Genomic DNA, 19,551 nt, shown 5'->3' on the forward strand with positions numbered 1-19,551 from the left:
ACTATGGCGGCAACCCCGGCAAGTCCACAGGAAACAAATCTGGAAACTCACATACCAACCTGGTCTCACTTGGTCCAACTGACACAACTCTAGAGGTATCCACAATGTTCGCTAGGAATCCTATGCAACCTTCCTGCATCAGGTCTTTAGCCTTCAGTGCCAAAATCGTAGGTACTCGTGGTCCGTTAACTATTCCCAAAAATACAAAGGGTACCTCCCCTTCTGGTTTAAAAGTCACCATCATGCGCTTGCAGTCAATCGTCGCCCCGTACTTTGATAACCAATCCATCCCTAACATCATATCGAAGTCATCCATCGCTAACTCAATCAGATCAACAGACAACTCCATACTGTCTATCTCCACTAGCAATGCTCTAACACATCTCCTAGAGACTATCTGTTCCACATTCGGTAACAAAGTCTGAAATCCCCTAGCATACAAGTCACTAGGTCTACACAGCTGATATATCACTCTAGCAGACACAAATGAATGAGTAGCTCCTGAATCAATCAATGTAATAAAAGAAGAACCACACTAGAAATCTGACCTGTCACGACTGAGGGGCTAACCTCAGCCTCAGTCTGGGTCAAGGTGAATACTCTGGCAGGAGCGAGACTGTCGCTCTGCTTCGACTCTCGCTCTGCTTCGACTCCTCTTTCCTGGCTTGCGAGCAGTCCTTCTTCAAATGATTAATACTCCCACAAATAAAGCAGGCCCTGATCTTGCACTCTCCCTGATGTCATCGTCTACACTAAGGACACACTGGGAAACTCCTTCAGTTGTCACCCCCACCCTGACGGCCACTGAAAGCACCCTGTGCCCTCCTATCCGAGCTAGGAGGAACGAAAGAGTCTGGGGCCTTTCTCTTCTGCTCACTAGGGCCACTACCCCGACTAGATCTGGAAAAAGAAGGCACCGCCCTCCTAGCATCGCGCCTAGCAGTGCCCTCTCTCCATATTTGATCCTCGGGCCCCCTCAGCTGTAAGGGCCTTGTCCACTACCTGAGCATATGTAGTAGTTCCCGGATCCAAGGTTATCTTTACATCACGGGCGATCATCACATTCAATCCCCACACAAACCTATCGCTTCATGCCGCATCAGTCGATACCAAATCTGGCGTGAACTTCGCCAACTGGTTAAACCTCAAGGCATACTCAGTAACTGTCATCCGGTTCTGGGTCAGGTTGGTAAACCCATCAACCTTCGTAGCTCGGACTCCGACATTGTAATACTTCTCATTGAAAATGTTTCTGAAGTCTTCCCAGGTCATAGCTGCAACATTTCTTCTCTGAGTCACCACATCCCACCATATGCGGGCATCTTCTCTAAACATGCAGTTGGCACAAGCTATCCTCTCATTCCCTTCCACCCTCATGAAGTCCAAGATGGAAGAAATCATGTTCATCCACTGCTCTGCTCGCAGTGGATCTGGTCCACCCCTGAAGGTGGGAGGATGTTGCTTCTTGAACCTCTCATACAAAGGTTCCCACCTATTCTCCATAACAGGTTGAACTGGCACTAGCGCCACAGCCTGTTGAACCTGCAACCCAATGCCCTTAGGGGGGGCCTGTTGCCTCAACTGTCGAAGCTCTTCTTCTGTTCGGTGAAGTCTAGCTTCCATTTCGGCAAACAATTGTTGCCAATTCTGTGGGGCAGGTGGAGGATCCTGTCCCTGGTTGTCATCCTCGGCCCTATTGTTGCAGAGTCTGACTGATCGCCGAGGCATTTCAACAATATGCCTGTAATCAATGACGCCGCTCATCAAGCATGATAACAACATCCAAAACCACCTCCCAATTCATATCAACCAGCCATAAACAACAGTCCACAAAACACAGATAACATACAACAATCAAATGGGGCATGCCCTAGCATCATGCATATGTCAACACATTTATCATGCTCTACTTAACATAATCAGGCAAACAGGGCACTTAAACACGCAATCAAGCATATACTTCAATCATTACCAACCAACCTTGAGTCAAACTTGTCACTAGCAGTGAGCATACCTGTTCGGTCAATCTCCAGGAACCATAAACCTTAGCTCGCTCTGATACCAAGTTGTAACGCTCTACTACCTTAGAGTTGTTACTACGTGAGTTTGAAACATGCTAATCACTCGCTAATCGAGGTTTTAGGTTAAAAGTGTAGCTAAGTTGAGATAAAACTTGTTCCAGTTATTAAATACAAAATATTGAATACTCATTAAGAATGTCATAAATTTTTATAGTTGGGATCCCAAAATATTGTTCAGAAAATATTTACAACTCAAAATACATTTCAGGTCAACTAGGCGACAAATTTTAGGTTAATACATAACAATTCCCAAAAATACCCCTAGCCGTGGCAGCCAGGTAGGTCGAACATGTACACGTCAATTCACGCTCTCTGTACTCATGGTTGGTCGACCTATCCTTTGCCCTTACTTGCACCATAGAGCACCCATGAGCCGAAGCCCAGCAAGAAAACTCAACATAAAAAAATCAACATGTGCATATCTATCAATCAACATATAACCAAGTAGCCAACAGGCTAAACACATAGTGGCCATGCCATCCCAGGCGTTTTATCAGGCCCTGTGTTCGCGGTCTACACCGTGAGGATGACTCAAGCATTCGAGAAGGGTCTCACCCTAATGGCTTGCACTCCGCATGCTCAATGTCGCTCCCGACCCCTTGCCGTACTTAGCCTTGCACTCCACGTGCTTAATGTTGTTCCCGGCCCCTTGCCGTACCCGGATTCCTGCCGTTCTCAGCCTTCATCGTTCCTAGCCTTCGCCGTTCATTCACAAGTATGCAATACATAGCATAAAATCAACAAATACGTAAACAAATAAGAAACATAAATAATGGGGCTACGCCCTGCAATTCAATCACATAGGGTCGTGCCCTGCAATACAAACTATAGGGTCAGGCCCTGCTCTACAGGTACAACAATTTTTTTACCTGTGTCCCAAGCTTCCTGAGCATCGAAATCCCGAGCACAGTCCTCTAGTCTGAGCCTCGCTAAAAACCTAGTCACAACGCATTGACAAAAAGCTATCCATCAAGCTCTAATCCATTAAATTACTTTGGGTTATAATTCTAGTCTCCGGGACCCTGGATTCTACCAATCTGAGTGGTAAAATCCTTCCCGATCCCTAACTTTTGGGTTCACAAGCCAAGAACCTACAAACAGCCAACACGTTGAATTAGGCTCGTGGCCCAGCCCCTTAAGGACCAGGACATGCCCCTAAACAGAGGAAAAATGCCTCCCTGCTAGGAAACACGGGCTGCAACATACCCTTTCTAGGGCCGCGACGCGCCTCAAGAATAGAGGCTCCCCAGGCCTTCACACACACACAGGTCACGACATTCCCAGCCTTGGGCCGCAGCTCGAACCCCCAAACCCAGAAAACCTCCACTTTTCCTGCATTTTCCTCGAGCCTAAACCTTAATTCCCATATTCAAACATCAATTAAACCCATAATTAAGCCTAGATTCTTCATCTACACATCCTATGCATCACATCCACCTAACAACAGCTCCCTAATCCTTACTAACACCATAATTAAAATTCAAACATAGTTGACCAAACCAAACCTCAAGCAAGCTTGAGTTCTCAAGAAAACCAGCAGAATTCAACAGCTTAATTCAATTTAAACCCCTTACCTCTACACTTAAGTCAGTTCCTAAACTGATTCCTTGAGCTTTAAGCATCCCAATCCTCAAAGAACTCAGTCAAAATCTTCCAACTAATCCAAAGCCTTCAAACACCAAGAAGAGAAAGGAGAACCGAAGGAGAAAGAGAGACTTGAGAGTTTTATGCCTTATCTTCTTCTGAGTTCCAGTGATTTCCTAAGCCTCTAAGTGTATATCCCTGCCCAAATGACCAGACTGCCCTTTGAACTTATCCTCAACCCTTAACTAACCCAAGGGCAATTTAGTCATTTACCAAATCCCGTTAAGTCCCTGAGTATTCCTATAAATCCCCATTTAATTCCAACATGTCCAAATGATTTCCAAACTACTACCCGTTACTCGATAATTCCTGAACACATATTATATCCCTAAAATACCCCAGGCTCCTCCCGAGCCAGGCATTTGACTCCATTGTGACTTTCTAGCTAAACTGCTCCATAGGACTCACACGTGGCACCAATCACAATATACACAAATATTGCATTTATGGCCCTTAGCAGGCTAAAATTACAAACATGCTCCTAACAGCCAAAAGGGGCCCACATGCATATTTAATTCACCTAAACATGCATTTCTAATCACATACTCACCAAATTCACATATTAACATAATAAATCAAATATTGCCCTCTAAGCACACTAATCAATGTCATAAGTCTTATTAGCAAATTTGGGACACTACAACGTTTGTAGCTCTCGAGACATGGCCCTGGGGAGATGTCGACGTCCTCCCTCTATCCGAGGAGAATGATCTCCGACTGTAGTACCGACCTCCCAAGGACTTATCCTCGGGGCGTGGCATCGTCAAAAGAAGCGCATGTCCTACTCGGGTGATCACGTGTCCTTAGGTGAAAATACAGACAACATTCTACAAATTAAATTAATTTTTCATTTTAAAAAATTATTTCCTATACTTTTTTTAATATTAATAATTAAACTATGACGAGATTATCAATATTTATCATGTTCATATTTATTTTTATGTTGTAATTTTTTTCTATAATACAACTTATAACAAATTATATATAAACACATAAATAACTTTATATGCACTATTAAGTTTAAAATATATATATATATGAAATAAATAAGCATAAACATAATAAAAATTCATAATATCAAGATAGTCGAGATAATATAATTATTAATATTAATTATAATACAACAAGGTAGGAATCTTTAATTAAACATTAATTTAATTTTAAAAAATATTATGTATTATTAAAAATGCCATACAAATATTTTTTTCTAATGTTAAATTTGTTATTATCTTAAATTAAATATTCAAATATTTTAAGAATGATTCATCATTTATTTTGTATTATTTGATGAGTTTTTTAAAAAATAGTATTAAATACCTAACTTAAATTTTACTATTTGAAAATGTTAGGGTCCTAACTGATACAAAATCAAAATCAACTTTTGTGTTACAAAGTATAAAGAAAGAAATTTGTTGCTAAAAAAACCAAATGCCAAATTACATAACGAAAATATGATTATTCCACAAAGAACTTGCATTAAATAACTACATTAAGAAAAAGTTGCTACTATATAGTTTGAAAAGGAAAGAGACCAAAGTTGTCACCTGCCAACTAATTTATAAATTAATACCCTTGACTCCACTCTTTCAAACTCTTTTCCTACTATGCACATCAATACTTTCTCTTAAGCATGGGAAAGTGTTATGTATTTACATGTTTTTTGATCTTAAATGTTATAAATCAGTGTCATCAACATCCTCTTGGGTCTTGACTAGTTATCAGCTCTACCCAGAACCCTTCTCAAATCAGATTTCTGTTCTGAATTAAGCTTCGATGGAAACATCACGTCAAACTTGATTCTCAGATTACCTCTTTTGTTGGGATCTTTTGAAATGGGCATTCCTTCGTTCTGAATCACTACTTCATGACCAGGCTTAACTATATCTGTTACTGAGATACTGAGAATCCTCCCATCCAAGCTTGTTAAATTCAGAGTTTTCCCTGTTAAAGCCTCAAGTAAGGATATTCTCTGCTTAACCACAAGGTCATTCCCATCTCTCCGGAAAACACCATGTGGTTTCTCTTCGATAACGAAGATCAGATCTGATGCAGTGATTCCAGGTTCTTGGTTACCTTTCTCTGGGAAAGTGATTTTGGTACCCTTTTTCCAACCAGGTTTAATGTCAATCTTTAAAATTTCATCAATAGTCTTTGGATTACTGCAACAAAAATAATCATTGATAGTAAGGCCGAAATTGAATATAAACCAATACAAATTCAAAGCTTCACGGTTAGTTGAAATGCCCATTACACAGTACATAAAAATGATTCAAATTCAATCTATTCCCCGATTACATTGTGGTTAAAATATGTAATAGCCAGTTCGCTGTTCAAGATCTAAATCAGCATTAAATTTTCTGGTTTTTTCTTTCTTCTGTGCAATGTCATTTAAAGCCTTAAAAGGCACAAAGTCCAGCTTCAATCAGTATTACCTATCCTTTTATCTTTTCCTGGAAAAAATTTTTAAAAAAAATCTTGTAAAGATAATCACTAGTACTCCGGAGAGGTTTGATTCAAAGACAACAACATTTTCTATCATGGGCTGTCTAGAACAAATATATTAATTAAGAAATAAACTTTTCTGCACCAATTTTCAAGCTCTAAGTTAATAAATCAGTCGTCAGAAAAAAATTAATAATGAGAAAAAAGTATTGAGTTACCCAAAATCATCTATAACCGTTCTAGAAATACTCATTTTCTTTCTAGTTCCTTTAAAGAGATCCTCCAAGCTACACGCCAACTTTTCCTCAATCGGTGGTGCTTTGCTGCCAGTATTAGTACTACTACTCTTCTGCTTCCGACTATCTCCATTACCATCATCAGATCCACCAAAAAACTCTGCAAAAATATCGTCCGGATCACGAGGATGGAACGGGAACCGAGAGCCGCCATTGTTATTATTTCTCATCCCCTGACCGAAAGAACCAGGAGAAGAAGAAGGTGACGATGAAGAGTTGAAGTCAACCGACTTTAAAGCTTCGGCACCATAGAGATCATAGATCTGACGTCTCTGAGGATCAGCAAGGACGTCATAAGCTTCAGATATGAGCTTGAACTTGGCCTCTGCTGCCTTATTGTTCACCGGATTCTTGTCCGGATGCCACTTCATCGCCGACCTCCGGTAAGCCTTTTTCAGGTCCTCCTCTGTCGCGTTCCGCTTCACCTTCAAAACGTCATAGTAATCCATTCCCATATCAGCTTCTCTAAGTTCTGTGTTTGGAAGACGATCGATCAAAGCAGAGCAGTAATCTTGTTGTTGTTGTAGTTGTTGTTTAGATTGTAGAGTAGTCCTTCTCTCGCACGTGTGTTTAGGGTTTGCCAATTCCGAAAGCGTGTGAAGAGGTTGATGAAGTCGGTGGGAGAGAGCTCCGGCGAGTGGAGCGGTTAGTTCACAAGAAGCTTGTATGAATTATGAATGAATTTTAATAAAAATAATAAATAAAAATGTAAGTTGTGCGCGTTTATTTCGGATATTTCCAAACGGGTCGAGGGAAGGCTTCAGTGACAGCTGTATTTTCCTTTAGGGTTACGAAAGTCTAATGGGTAACTTACACTTTTTATTTATAAATAAACGTTTTATGAACTTTTGAGTCGAGTAACACTTTTTGTTAATCTATTTTTTAAAAAATATACGTATCTTTATAGCACAATTTTTATTTTTCAACCCAGGTTCAAACATTTTGATTTCCACGCGCATAAAAAAAATTAGTCACGCGTGCAACAATATGTTTGAACTTAGTTTTCGATACTGTAAACTATTCGAAATTTTCTGAAAATTTACAAGATGCTCTAAATAGCTACAATATACACTGTCATAAAAAAAATCGTTCCCTATCTTTATATATTATAATATATATATTTATATATATATATGAGTTTAACTAAAATGGTTAGTTTGGTTAGATTTAACACACCTTTAATTTAAAGTTATTTAAATAAAATAAATATTTTTTTTTAAAATAATAATAATAAAGTCATCTAAGATAAATAAATTAAAAATAAAAAATAATAAATGAGTCATAATAATTTATCTTCACATATTTTAAAGTTTCATATTAAAGTATTTAAATTACTTTATTAATTATGTTTTCAAAACTATAACCGAAAAATATTTATGTGTTTAAATTTATTTTTTTTATTAATTATTTATTTTTTCATTTATTATATATTTTTTATTCAAACATATATGTAAGACATAAATATACATATTTATTATTTTGTCATTTAGTTTTCTTAGTGAGAAATTACTTATTTTAATTATTATAGCCATTAATTTCCTCAAAAAAAAATATTCTAACCATTAATTAAATAATATATATTCATATATAAATTTTTCTTGCCTTTAAAATTTTTTTAATTAAATAATCAAATCAACATTTTAGATTCATAGTTTTAATTTAGAATTTTTTAATATTTTATTATATTGAATATTTTTTCTATAAGAAAATTATGAAAAAAAAAATATTTAATTTTAAAACTAGAATCACCATATCTCTTCTATATAATTAGTGTGTAGATAACGGAAATTCTTAGTTTTAACGATTTTTTATTTTTTTAAGGTTAACTTTAACGGAATATTCTTATATTTAACAGAATATTCTTATATTTAATAGTAGTTTCTAAATACTTAAACTTAAATAAAATAAAATAAAAAATTAAAAAATTAAAATAGGATATTTTTTAGATATTTTACAATGATAATTATTTAAAAATAATTAATAATTAAACAAATTAAAAATAAGATATTTTTCAGATATTTTACAATGATAATTATTTTTAAATAATAAACAATTACAAAAATTAAAATATGATCTTTTTGAGATGTTTTACAATGATAATTATTTAAAAAATAATAAAATCATATGTTTTATAACTTAAATAAATATTTAATTAAACTTAAACTCACTTATTAGAATAATATCATATTAAAAATATAATATAATCTACTTTGAATTAGCAACAAATTATTTAAAAAAAAAACTAGAAAGAAACTTAAATTTAAAATCCACGTATAATATTTAATATTACATTAAACATATAATATATAATCTCTTGTTGTCACTCCCAAATTCATAAACTAGAACAAACATAAACTTAAACAAAAATAAATAAATTATTTAATTAAAATAAGATATTTGTTTCAAAATTTATATGATATTAATATAAATTTAATAAAAATAACTGATAAATTCTATACATATAAAACTAAGCAAACGTGCATATTGCACGTTTCTTGTATCTAGTATAATATATAAATCAAAACATAAAAATACAAAAATTAAATTATTATGGACACTAAATTTCAAACTAATAAACAACATCAAATAATTTACTTTAAAACTAGAATTGTAACATCCCAAATTTGCTAATAAGGCTTAGTGCCTTGATTACTGTGACAGTGGGCATAATTGGATGTTTTATGTGTTAATATGATTTAATTGTGATTATATATATGAATTTTATGAGTAATATTATGATATGACTGATCATGCATGTTTAACTGTATTAAATGTACTTATAGGCTCGTTTATGTTAAAATGGCATTTTCGTAATTTTGACCCACTGAGGGTATATCTGTAATTTTATATGATTTATGAGTGGGACCACATTATTATGTGGATATATTTGAGATTTGTGGCTCGAGGCAATCCTAGTGAGCAATTTGGCAAAAAAGTCTTATAGGGGATTAATACCCGGCTCGGGGTGAGCTTGTAACGTCCCAAAAATGCTAATAGGGTTTAGTGCCTTGATTTGCGTGCCGGAAGGGCATAATTGGATATATGTGTGATTAATTGATTAAATGTGTGACTATGTGGCATGCATGTTTATGAGTATTAAATATGCATGTGGGTCTGTTCTTGTTTATAAGGGCATATTTGTAATTTTGGCCCGTTAAGGGTATAAATGTGATTATATGTGTTAAATGGTTGGGACCACATTATTATGTGGAAATATTCGCAATATACGGCTAGAGGCGATCCTAGTGAGCGAATTAGCGGAATAGTCAGGTTTAATACCCGACTCAGGGTGAGCCTAAGGGTATTCTGGGAAACTTAGTGAATATTTGGGGATTTATCGAGTAATGGGCAAGTATTTGGTGCTTAGTTGGGTATGTCGGGATTGATTGGAAATTGGTAGGATGACTCGAGGAATTAGAGGGAAACGGGGCAAATGATCGTTTTACCCTTAAGGGCAATTAAGGGGCTGAGTTAGTACCAAGGGTACTTTGGTCTTTCGTAGGGGGATAAGCTTGAAAGATCTTAGGAAGTGATCAGAACCTGACAAAAATTTCTCAGCTCTCTCTCTCACACTCACTCTCACGTTCTCCCTCTCCCTCTCTTTGGGTGTGTAGAACTTGTTGAGATTTGAAGACTTGAGACTAAGAAACTAGGGGTGAAGGCTTGTTGTGTTTGAGAATCAGCTCAGGGGGTGGAGACTACGGAGGTAAGAATTTTAAGTTGATTAATCTGCTGAATTCTATTAGAACTTTAAGCTTGCATGGAAGTAGATTTTAAGTCTGATTTTGAGTGTTGGGTGAAGGTATGTAATTGTTTCTGAATTTCTGTGATGTTTAGGCTGTATGAATGCGGATTTTGGGCTTACTTCTAAGTTTGGCTGGTGTTTGGGGTGTAAAGTATTGGTTTGGGCTCGGGGAAAATGCATTGGGAAGCTTGATTTATGGGTTTTAGGGGCTCGCATCGCGGCCCTGTGTTATCAGGTGTCATGACCCGCTTGAACTTCTTGGGAGCCTCAGGGTTTTGCTTAGGTGCCGTGGCACAGGGTAGAGCGTGCAGCGACCCGTGTCCTTCAGCAGAGAGGGTTTCGCCCTCTGACTTGAGCGCACCGCAGCCCTTAAGGGGTTGGGTCACGGCTCGAATGTGAGATATTGGTTGTTTGGGGGTTTTAAGCTTGAGAACCCAAACGTTAAGACTCGGGAAGGATCCTACTACCCGGTTTAGTAGAATTCAGGGACCAGGAGGCTAGATTAATATTACAAGTTCTTATTTTATTTAGGGCTTTATGGATGGTTATTATGAATGTGTTGTGACTATGTTATACCGCTAAGGCTCGAGATTGAGGATCGTGCTCAAGACCACTCTACATCCTTCGCTCGGGACTTGAGGTAAGAAAATCGCACCCGAGTTGTGAATGGGACTGAGATCCCCTGTAAATGAACATATGTGTTCTGCAACTTGTATATATGTTATGTGTAAGATAAAATTACGGCCTACGGGAGTGGGGTTGATGTTGAGCGTACTGAACGCAGCTTGGCCTAAGCGAGTCGAGATCAACTAAATAACTAGAGGGCTCGGCCTAAGGGAGCCAACACCTAAATATTTGTATTAATATTGAATTATATGTTTGGAAGTATGTGTTTACTGTTGCCTAATTTATTGCTTGTACCCTGTTGTTGGTTGAACTAGCTGATCTAAAGTTTACTATGCACATTCGGTTGTTATCTATGCTTGTTGAATTTGGTTTTCTTGCTTAGCCTTGGCTCATGGGTGCTACGTGGTGCAGGTAAAGGCAAGGGAAAGTTAGACCAGCCATGAGTTGGAGAGCTTTGGAGGCAAAGTGTACATCGGCAGCTACTCGACCACCACGGCCGAGGGATTTACATGGACTAGAACCAAAATTTGTATTTTTCCATTTAGGCTGGCTGCAGTTGTATTTACTTTTTAGGGTTGTAATCGCTATATAAACATTATTTTTGGGATCCCATGTATCAAAGTCTTATTTTATGAAAATCAACCATTTTACGATCAAAATCGTTTAACCCTAACTTGTCAGCTGGCTTTAGAAACACATTTATGTTCAAACGACTTAGTTAGCAAGTCTTGCACTATTTTAACACACATAGTGTAACGGTCTTGGATATTCATGGCGTTATAGAGCCTAGGGGTATTTTAGTAATTTGGTGAATTTCCGGGGGTATTGGAGTACGAGTTATAACGGTGAAAAATATTGGTATTTGGGGGATTAGTAGAGTTAATTGGGAATCTTAAGTGAAATTTGAGGTGTAGGAAGATGGTGGTATCAAATGACCTTTTTGCCCTTGGGGGCCTAAAGGAAGGATTTTTAATGTAGAGGCATTATGGTCTTTTGCCAAGAGTTTAGCCCAAGACTTAATTAAGCCTAAGCCAAACCTCACTCTCATGTTCTCTCCCCCTTGCTCTCTCTCTCTCTCTCTCTCTCTCTCTCTCTCTCTCTCCAAGAGAAAACCTTGAAGACTTGTGGGGATTTCTAAGTTTAGAGGTGGCTTTTGAGGAAATTGGAGGCTTGCTATTGTAGAGTAGAAGTTGCTAAGCTAATGAATCCAGCTGGGGAATTCGTTTCCCTGAGAGGTAAAAATTCTAAACTTGAAGTTTTTGGGTTATTTTTGATGTCCTTGATTAATTCTGGTCATTTGAGGTTTATAGGGGATTATGGGTGGTGTTGAGGTGTGTTTAAGTTGTTAAAGGTGTTGTGAGTGGCCGAATTGAGTTAAAAATCGAGTTTGGGTGGATTTGGGTCGGTTTGCAATTTCTAGAATCGCAGAATTTCTGGGTTCGCGGGGTTTCGTTGCAGCGCTGTTCTTGGAGCGTCGCGACCCGCATGAACTCAGAGGCGCTGGGGTTCCTCTGAACAGCCTTGGCGCTGCGATACATGTCTTGTGCCTTTGAGGTTCGGCTCTCTGCCTAGAGGTGCACCGCAACCCTTCAGAGGGGGGGGGGGGGGGGGTTGTGGCTCTAATTGGGGAAAGTGGCCAAATGAGGTTTTGAGTTACACGAACTAAAACCTAAGGGCTTGGGAATGATTCTACTACTTGATTTAGTAGAATTCGAGGTCCCAAAGGCTAGGACTCAATCTTGAAGCTCTTAAATTGTTTTAGTTCTTCATAGATATTGTTGACCCAAGATTTGGCCAACTGACACGGAGTCGGAATATGCTTGATATGAATGAATATGATGAGAAGAACCCAATGACAAAAATGAGTAACAACACGATATTTTTATAGTGGTTCGGCCCCAGGATCTGGTAATAACCTACGTCCACTTAGACTGTTATTGATATAGAATCAAAGGAGTGATCAAAGAACAAGGGTTCAATGAGTTTCACTAACCTCTGATGAACAATACAATATCACTAGGAGAATTACTATAGTCTCAAATAATTCGAAAGCAAAAAGTCCCTTCCTTGAGCTATCTTTTGCTATTTATAGGCTCAAGGGGGATTACAGAAGAATGTTACTGATATTCTTTCCTGAATCATCGGATACTCATGAGATTGTGTGAAATAAATTCGGGATTTACAAAGATCTTCTCATAAATGTTGCTTTGTATGCGGAAATATCGACTAGACTGGTCGCAGGTAAGACTGGGCCGCTTACTGCTTCTAATGTGTCTTCTGGTCGATACTCTAGCAGAACTTTCCCAGGTGTCAGCCACGCATCCAGGGACCACTTGTCACGTCATCAATGCTAATTTTTCGGATAACATTTTCCCCCCAAGTTTATTTATCACGAGCAATAAATAAACTTTTGGACGAACGACTCTTCGATAACCCCGCCTTACGTGTCAGAACCCTTCGTGCGTTCTTGGAAAAAGTAACCTACTTCTGTCTAATCACGTATTTTCGACTCCCCAGAGATAATTCAACGGCCATCCCGCTTCCCCATACTTCGAAAAAGGGAAACTGATGATTACACCTTTTTAATGCCACAGACAAACTTATATAATACCTTCGAAATCTTCATTTTCTTTTTACGCACGCCATTGCCTTTACAAGAAACCCTAAAAAACAGATCTTTACTCGTCCCAGGAGACCGTTTCTTCTGTATTTCCAAGACTCAGACCGAGAGTTTCTTGATCTCTGAAGGCCCTTTTTTCCATCTCCACGATCATTTTCTTGGTAAGTTTTCGAATTCTTACGCTTCAAGTTTTCGTGGTGCATGCTTCTATATGTTGACTGTTTGAGTCCATCTGCTTCTGGTTTTGAGATGCTTGTGAGTAGAGTGTTTTGTAGGCAAAAAAGGTTACGAGTTAGTTTGATTAGTCAGGATCATGCTTTTTAGGACGTAAGATCGAAGTAAAAATTCGATCTTTAGGCTAGTTGGAAAATAGGTTTTTCCCGCCCTAAGGGGAGTTGAAAAAGCTTTTTTTGAAAAAGTTCTTACTTTCACCCTCTGATCCACCTTTCAAACTATTCGGATAGGACACTTAGCTTTTTGTTAGAATGCTATTGTATAAAAGCTTGGCTTTTATACTCGACCAGCGTCATTCTAAAAAGCCTCTGAAATTTATTTATCCTCACCTCCCCATTCTTCTGTTTGCAGACATTGATGCCAGATTTGTGGGGAGGTGAGCGGCCCATTGACGAAGACCTTCTCGCCCAGCTGCTCGAGGGTGAAGAACAACCGGCCGACCTAGTTCACGAGATTCCCTTCTCACGATCCTCTACTAGACCCCATCCTTCTCCTCAAATGGCCCGTTCAAAATCAGTAGGCAAGAAAAGACCTGAGTCCGAAAACAATCCAAACCTTCCTGCCCAGCCTGATCCGCAGACTAGGGCTCCCTCGACCAGTGGTCAAGAAAATCCTATCCCTGACCCTAATATCCAAACTAGGGCTCGCCCTCGGCATCAGAATATGCCTGATGTCGAGTGGTATACTGCTCCGACCAGTTCAATAACCATGCGGATGGTTGCTAACTACTTTAGGAAATACCCTCTTACAGGGGTTTCTATTACAATTCCTGCTGCAGACCAAAGGGCTAACCTCCCTGGGGGCATATTCAGTGCCTAGTCTCGGTATCACTTAGAGGCGGGAGCTTACCTCCCTCTTCATCCTTTTTATGAGGGGGTGGCCAATTATTTCGGTGTTGCCCCCTTCCAAATTACTCCAAACGGATATAGAATGATGGCCACACTCTATCTCCTGTATAAACTCAAGAAATGGCCAGAACCTACCCCCCATGAGGTCAACTATCTTTTTAACCTTAAGTCCAACCTGCAACAATATGGAACGGGTTTCTTTAACTTCTACCACCAGGAGACCAATCGAACGTTCCTAAGTGACACCACGCATATATCGAATGTGGGGCAGTATAGTAAGGAGTACTTCCTTACACAGGACATAACCAGCAACAACCTGGCCTTCGCTCGAGGAGGTAAGTGCTTGTCTTCGACTGGTTGATACTTTTAATTAAGTTGTTCTCTTTTGTTTTTCTCAAACTGTAATCTGTCTTTCAGGTCCATGGTTACGTCCGACCCTAACACCAGACATGGTGTTGAGGTCAAATAGACTGGCCAGGATGACAGACGCAGAAAAAAGCGTCAAGTCCCTGGTCACCGATGAAAACTTGAGGTTGTCTGGCCTCCTGGCTCCTCGCCATGAAACAAGAGGGTCCGTGGTAGACGATGCCACTGCCGAGGGGGTTCCCGAGCAGCAACCTCCTGCGTCCCCTCAGAGGAGGAGGCCAACGGGGGTTACTATCAGGGAGCCCACGGGCAATCCTTCCGCAGAAAGGCCTTCTGCTCCCCAAGGCAAGGGGAAACAAAAGGCCAAAGAGCCAGTTGTAGACTTGGGGGAGTCTTCTGATGAGAACGGTAACACTATTTTGCTTTTGAATAGTTTGCCAATTCCCTGTCACTTGTTTGATGGGGAGGGCAACTTTACATATACTCCAAAATTAGGGCCAGACTTCTTCATGCCAGATAATGAATGTATGACTAATAGAGTCAATAGTATAGCGACCAGTAGTTTTAGCTCGGGTATTCACTTTGTGACCTCTTTTCTGTTGCATAACGAATTTTCATCTGCCTTTATCTTTATTCTTATGCATGCTTTTTCTTGTGTGCAGATATGGCTACTCCCAACGTCTTTGATCTATACAACGCTGAGGAGGAAGAAGAAGTTCCTCAACTCCGAAGGAAGTCATCGCGGAGGCAGACTGGCGAAACAAGCCAGAGATCGGCCAAGAAAGGTCGAACAGAGGACCCTCCCAGGGACGTGCCAACTGGGCAAACTCTTATTCATCTTCCGGCCCCTGTCAAGAAAGAGACTCCTCCCGCTCCAAAGATCCCTCCTCCGGCTCCAAAGAATCCTCCTCCGGCTGCACCCAGCAGGGAACAAGATAGGCGGGAAGAGACCCTTAGGGCCAAACTTTCGAACCGTGCCGTACGAGTAGCAAAAGACCGCATCGCGTACATCGGGAAAAATGACCGTGTCAAAGATGCCATGGTTGAGGCAGAAAACATGACGGTCGACCTGATCCTGAACAGGACCCTGAACGAGATAGCCAACGTAAGTACTTCTTTAATCCTTTTGGCCCTAGTCCTTTAGTCTTTGCCACCGGTTCTAACTCTTATCCTTTGTCTTCAGGCTTTGCTGTCAGCCACCACTGCTCGTACCCGCACCCAGGCCACCATTGAGCAGGCTAGGGCAAAGGCCATTGAGGGGTACCAAGTGAAGGCAGCCGAGGAGCTTTCAGCTGCAGAGGCCAGGCACGCCAAGGAGTTGGAGGCGTGGTCCAACAGAGGGACGCTGCTGTGACAAAGTTGTCAGAGGCTGAAGCTGTGAAGGAAGCCGTGATAAAGTCGAGGCAGGATTATCAGGATGCTAGCCGCACCCACCTTCGCGAAATCAGAAGGTTGGAAGAGGTGCTTAAACCCAAGGACGAGGCCATCGCCACTCTCGAGGGCAAAGTAAAGCAGTTGGAGGTTGACAACTCCAAAAATCTAGAAAGGTACAAGAAGACGACGCTCCGATGTTTCTACAACTTCTGGAAACACAATCAGGGAGCCGACTTCAGTTATCTTTCAGAGGAGATCAGGGCTACTGAGCTGGCTCGCTGTGCTGCCCAACTGGCTGAAGAGGAGGCTAGAGCGAGGATTCCTGCCTCACCAAGCCTGGCTGGTGCTGAAGAAGAAAGTGCTGTTGAGGATGCTGTCACCCAGAATGCTGCCAAGGACCCTCCGGCCCCAAATGCCTCATGAACTTTTTCATTTACTTTTTCTTTCCTTTTGATTACACGACCCATGGGTCGTGATGTAAAGACAATATTTTTGTTTTAAACTTTGCTACACGGGCAGTAAATCTTTTTTTCTTTTACTTGAACAATTACATCCAAGCAGTGATGCTTGCGGTGTAAAAGATTGCACGATGCTATAATATTTTCATTTATTATAACATTTGTCCGTATGACCGAACTTAGCATAGTACTTTGGCATGATTTAACAAAATATAAATTTTGAAAAATACTCTAAGTACCCTAGCATGCTTTCACTCATTTTGTTCATGTGTTTACATACCTCATGGTACGCTTTGCTATCGATGTGCCTTATATGCCCCCCAAGTGATCGAGGAACTTTAGGTCCTTGGTCACTTGCCTTGACCATGACCTGTTCGAACATTTCTGCTCGTGTGCAAAAATAATACTTGTAATACAGCAAAACAACACACGTAATGAACAAATACTTGTAAATGTAAATTCACAAAGGTTGGCAAGAATAACTGGCTGCGCACAGTCCCTTATAATCTCGTATTAAAAATGGACTAAACATGTCTTTACAAGTGATTCTGAAATAGAATCTTACATATACGAGCGATTAGCCATATAGCGTGGCTAACCCTCTTTGCTAAACTTGTAAAAAGAAAAATTAATATAAGCCAGTCCTTTAAAAAGGACTGTTTGCTGATAATACTTGCGCAGGTGTTCTCCATTCCAATAGCATGGAACGAGATCTCCGTTTAAGCGTGCAAGTTTGTAGGTGCCCGGATGAAGGACTTCTTCAACTTGGTAAGGTCCTTCCCAATTAGGTCTGAGCACTCCAGCAGTAGGGTCACGGGTATTTAAGGAAACTCGTCGTAGCACAAAGTCTCCGACGTTGAATTTTCTTTCTTTAACTTTGGAGTTAAAGTACCGGGCGACTTTTTGTTGGTATGCAGCAACTCGGAGTTGGGCCTTCTCCCGTACTTCGTCAATCAAATCTAGAGATTCCATCATTAGTTGGCTGTTCTGGTCCTGGTCCTGGTCGTATGTTAGACGTCGATGTGAGGGGGGATCTAACTCGACAGGCAACATTGCCTCATATCCATAGGCTAAGGAAAATGGGGTATATCCTGTCACAGTTCGGTGAGACGTTCTATACGACCAGAGGACTTCAGGCAATTTCTCTGGCCACGCTCCCTTAGCTTCGTCAAGCCTTTTCTTCAAGGTGCCTTTAAGAGTTTTATTCACGACTTCGACCTGCCCATTCGCCTGGGGGTGGGAAACTGAAGAAAAGCTTTTAATGACTCCATGTCTTTCGCAGAAATCGGTGAATAAGTCGCTGTCAAATTGGGTACCGTTGTCTGAAACTATCTTTCTGGGCAGTCCATATCAACAGACGATGTTCTTGATAACGAAGTCAAGGACTTTCTTGGTCGTGATGGTTGCGAGCGGTTCAGCTTCGGCCCATTTGGTGAAGTAATCGACCGCCACGACTGCGTACTTTACTCCACCTTTCCCTGTAGGTAGGGATCCAATCAAATCTATCCCCCATACTACAAAAGGCCACAGACTTTGCATCTGCTTCAATTCGTTTGGAGCCGCTCGTGGAATCTTGGAGAACCTTTGACATTTATCGCACCTTCGTACAAACTCCATCGAATCCTCATTCATAGTTGGCCAGAAGTAGCCTTGCCTTAGAATCTTTTTTGCCAAACTCTGCCCCCCAGCGTGATCCCCACAGAAGCCTTCATGCACCTCTTTCATGAGTTTCTTAGCCTTTTCTGGTGTAACGCATCTGAGTAGTGGTAAGGAATATCCTCTTCGGTACATAACACCGTCGACCAGTATGTACCTAGTAGCTCGCCTTTGTAGAGTTCTGGCTTTGTTCCTATCTGTTGGCAACGTACCATTTGTCAGATACTCCAAGAAAGGCGCCGTCCAAGTATCCTCCATTCGAATCTCCATACTGGATTCCGTTGCTTGTATGCTCAGCTTACTTAGTCTTTCTACTGGCACAATGTTCAAAGTGTCAGCATCCTTTGCACTCGCGAGTTTTGCTAAGGCATCTGCGTTTGAATTTTGATCTCGCGGGATTTGCTGGAGGGTGGTGCACTTCGTGAACTGGGCTAGCAGGTCTTTTTTTTTGTTTAAGTAGGCCACCATCTTCAAGCCTCGCACTTGATATTCTCCTAGGACCTGATTCACCACCAGTTGTGAATCACTATAGATATCAAGCATCTTTATGCTCATATCCTTTGCCATTCTTAATCCAGCGAGGAGTGCTTCGTATTCGGCTTCATTATTTGATGCAGTGAAGTCAAACCTGATGGCGCAGTGAAATCGATGCCCTTCCAGCGTTATCAATATCACTCCCGCTCCAGCGTGGGATTCGTTGGATGAACCATCCGTGAATAGCTTCCACGAAGGAGCTTTGTCTTGAGGCTCGGGCGCTTCAGGCTATTCGCACTGCTCGCTGTCTGGGAGTTCGGTGAACTCTGCAATAAGGTCGGCCAAGACTTGTCCCTTGACTGCTGCTCGTGGTGAATAAGTTATATCGAATTGTCCCAGTTCGACTGCCCATTTTAACAATCGCCCAGCCGCTTCCAGTTTTTGGAGGACTTGCCGAAGGGGCTGGTCAGTTAGCATTGTAATAGGATGGGCTTGAAAGTAGGGGCGTAACTTCCTAGAGGCCAGGATCAAGCAATATGCTAACCTCTCAATTGGTGGATATCTTAATTCTGCCCCAATCAGTCTCTTGCTGACATAGTAGACTGCTTTTTGTACGCCTTCCTTCTCTCGCACTAATACCGCGCTGGCAGCAACTTCAGTAATCGCCAGATAAATAAACAAAGTTT

General features: G+C 40.4%; 1 protein-coding gene across 1 annotated transcript; it reads right to left on the reverse strand.

Moving 5' to 3' along the window:
• Nucleotides 1-5,161: 5,161 nt before the first annotated feature.
• Nucleotides 5,162-7,216, reverse strand: LOC133823140 (uncharacterized). The gene is made up of 2 exons (XM_062255746.1): nt 6,386-7,216; nt 5,162-5,884 (listed from the first exon to the last, which is right to left on the reverse strand). The coding sequence occupies exons 1-2, from the start codon at nt 6,916-6,918 to the stop codon at nt 5,437-5,439; spliced, it is 981 nt and encodes a 326-aa protein (XP_062111730.1). The 5' UTR covers nt 6,919-7,216; the 3' UTR covers nt 5,162-5,436.
• Nucleotides 7,217-19,551: the final 12,335 nt, after the last annotated feature.

This window comes from Humulus lupulus, chromosome 3, assembly GCF_963169125.1.
Source record: "Humulus lupulus chromosome 3, drHumLupu1.1, whole genome shotgun sequence".
Lineage (NCBI taxonomy): Eukaryota > Viridiplantae > Streptophyta > Magnoliopsida > Rosales > Cannabaceae > Humulus > Humulus lupulus.

Excerpts from the sequence above, each read along its gene's own strand:
- LOC133823140 (XM_062255746.1), bottom strand. The coding sequence starts at position 6,918 with ATGGGAATGGATTACTATGACGTTTTGAAGGTGAAGCGGAACGCGACA. Across the intron at positions 5,885-6,385 it reads ACGGTTATAGATGATTTTGG|TAATCCAAAGACTATTGATG; the intron begins GTAACTCAATAC and ends TTTTTGTTGCAG.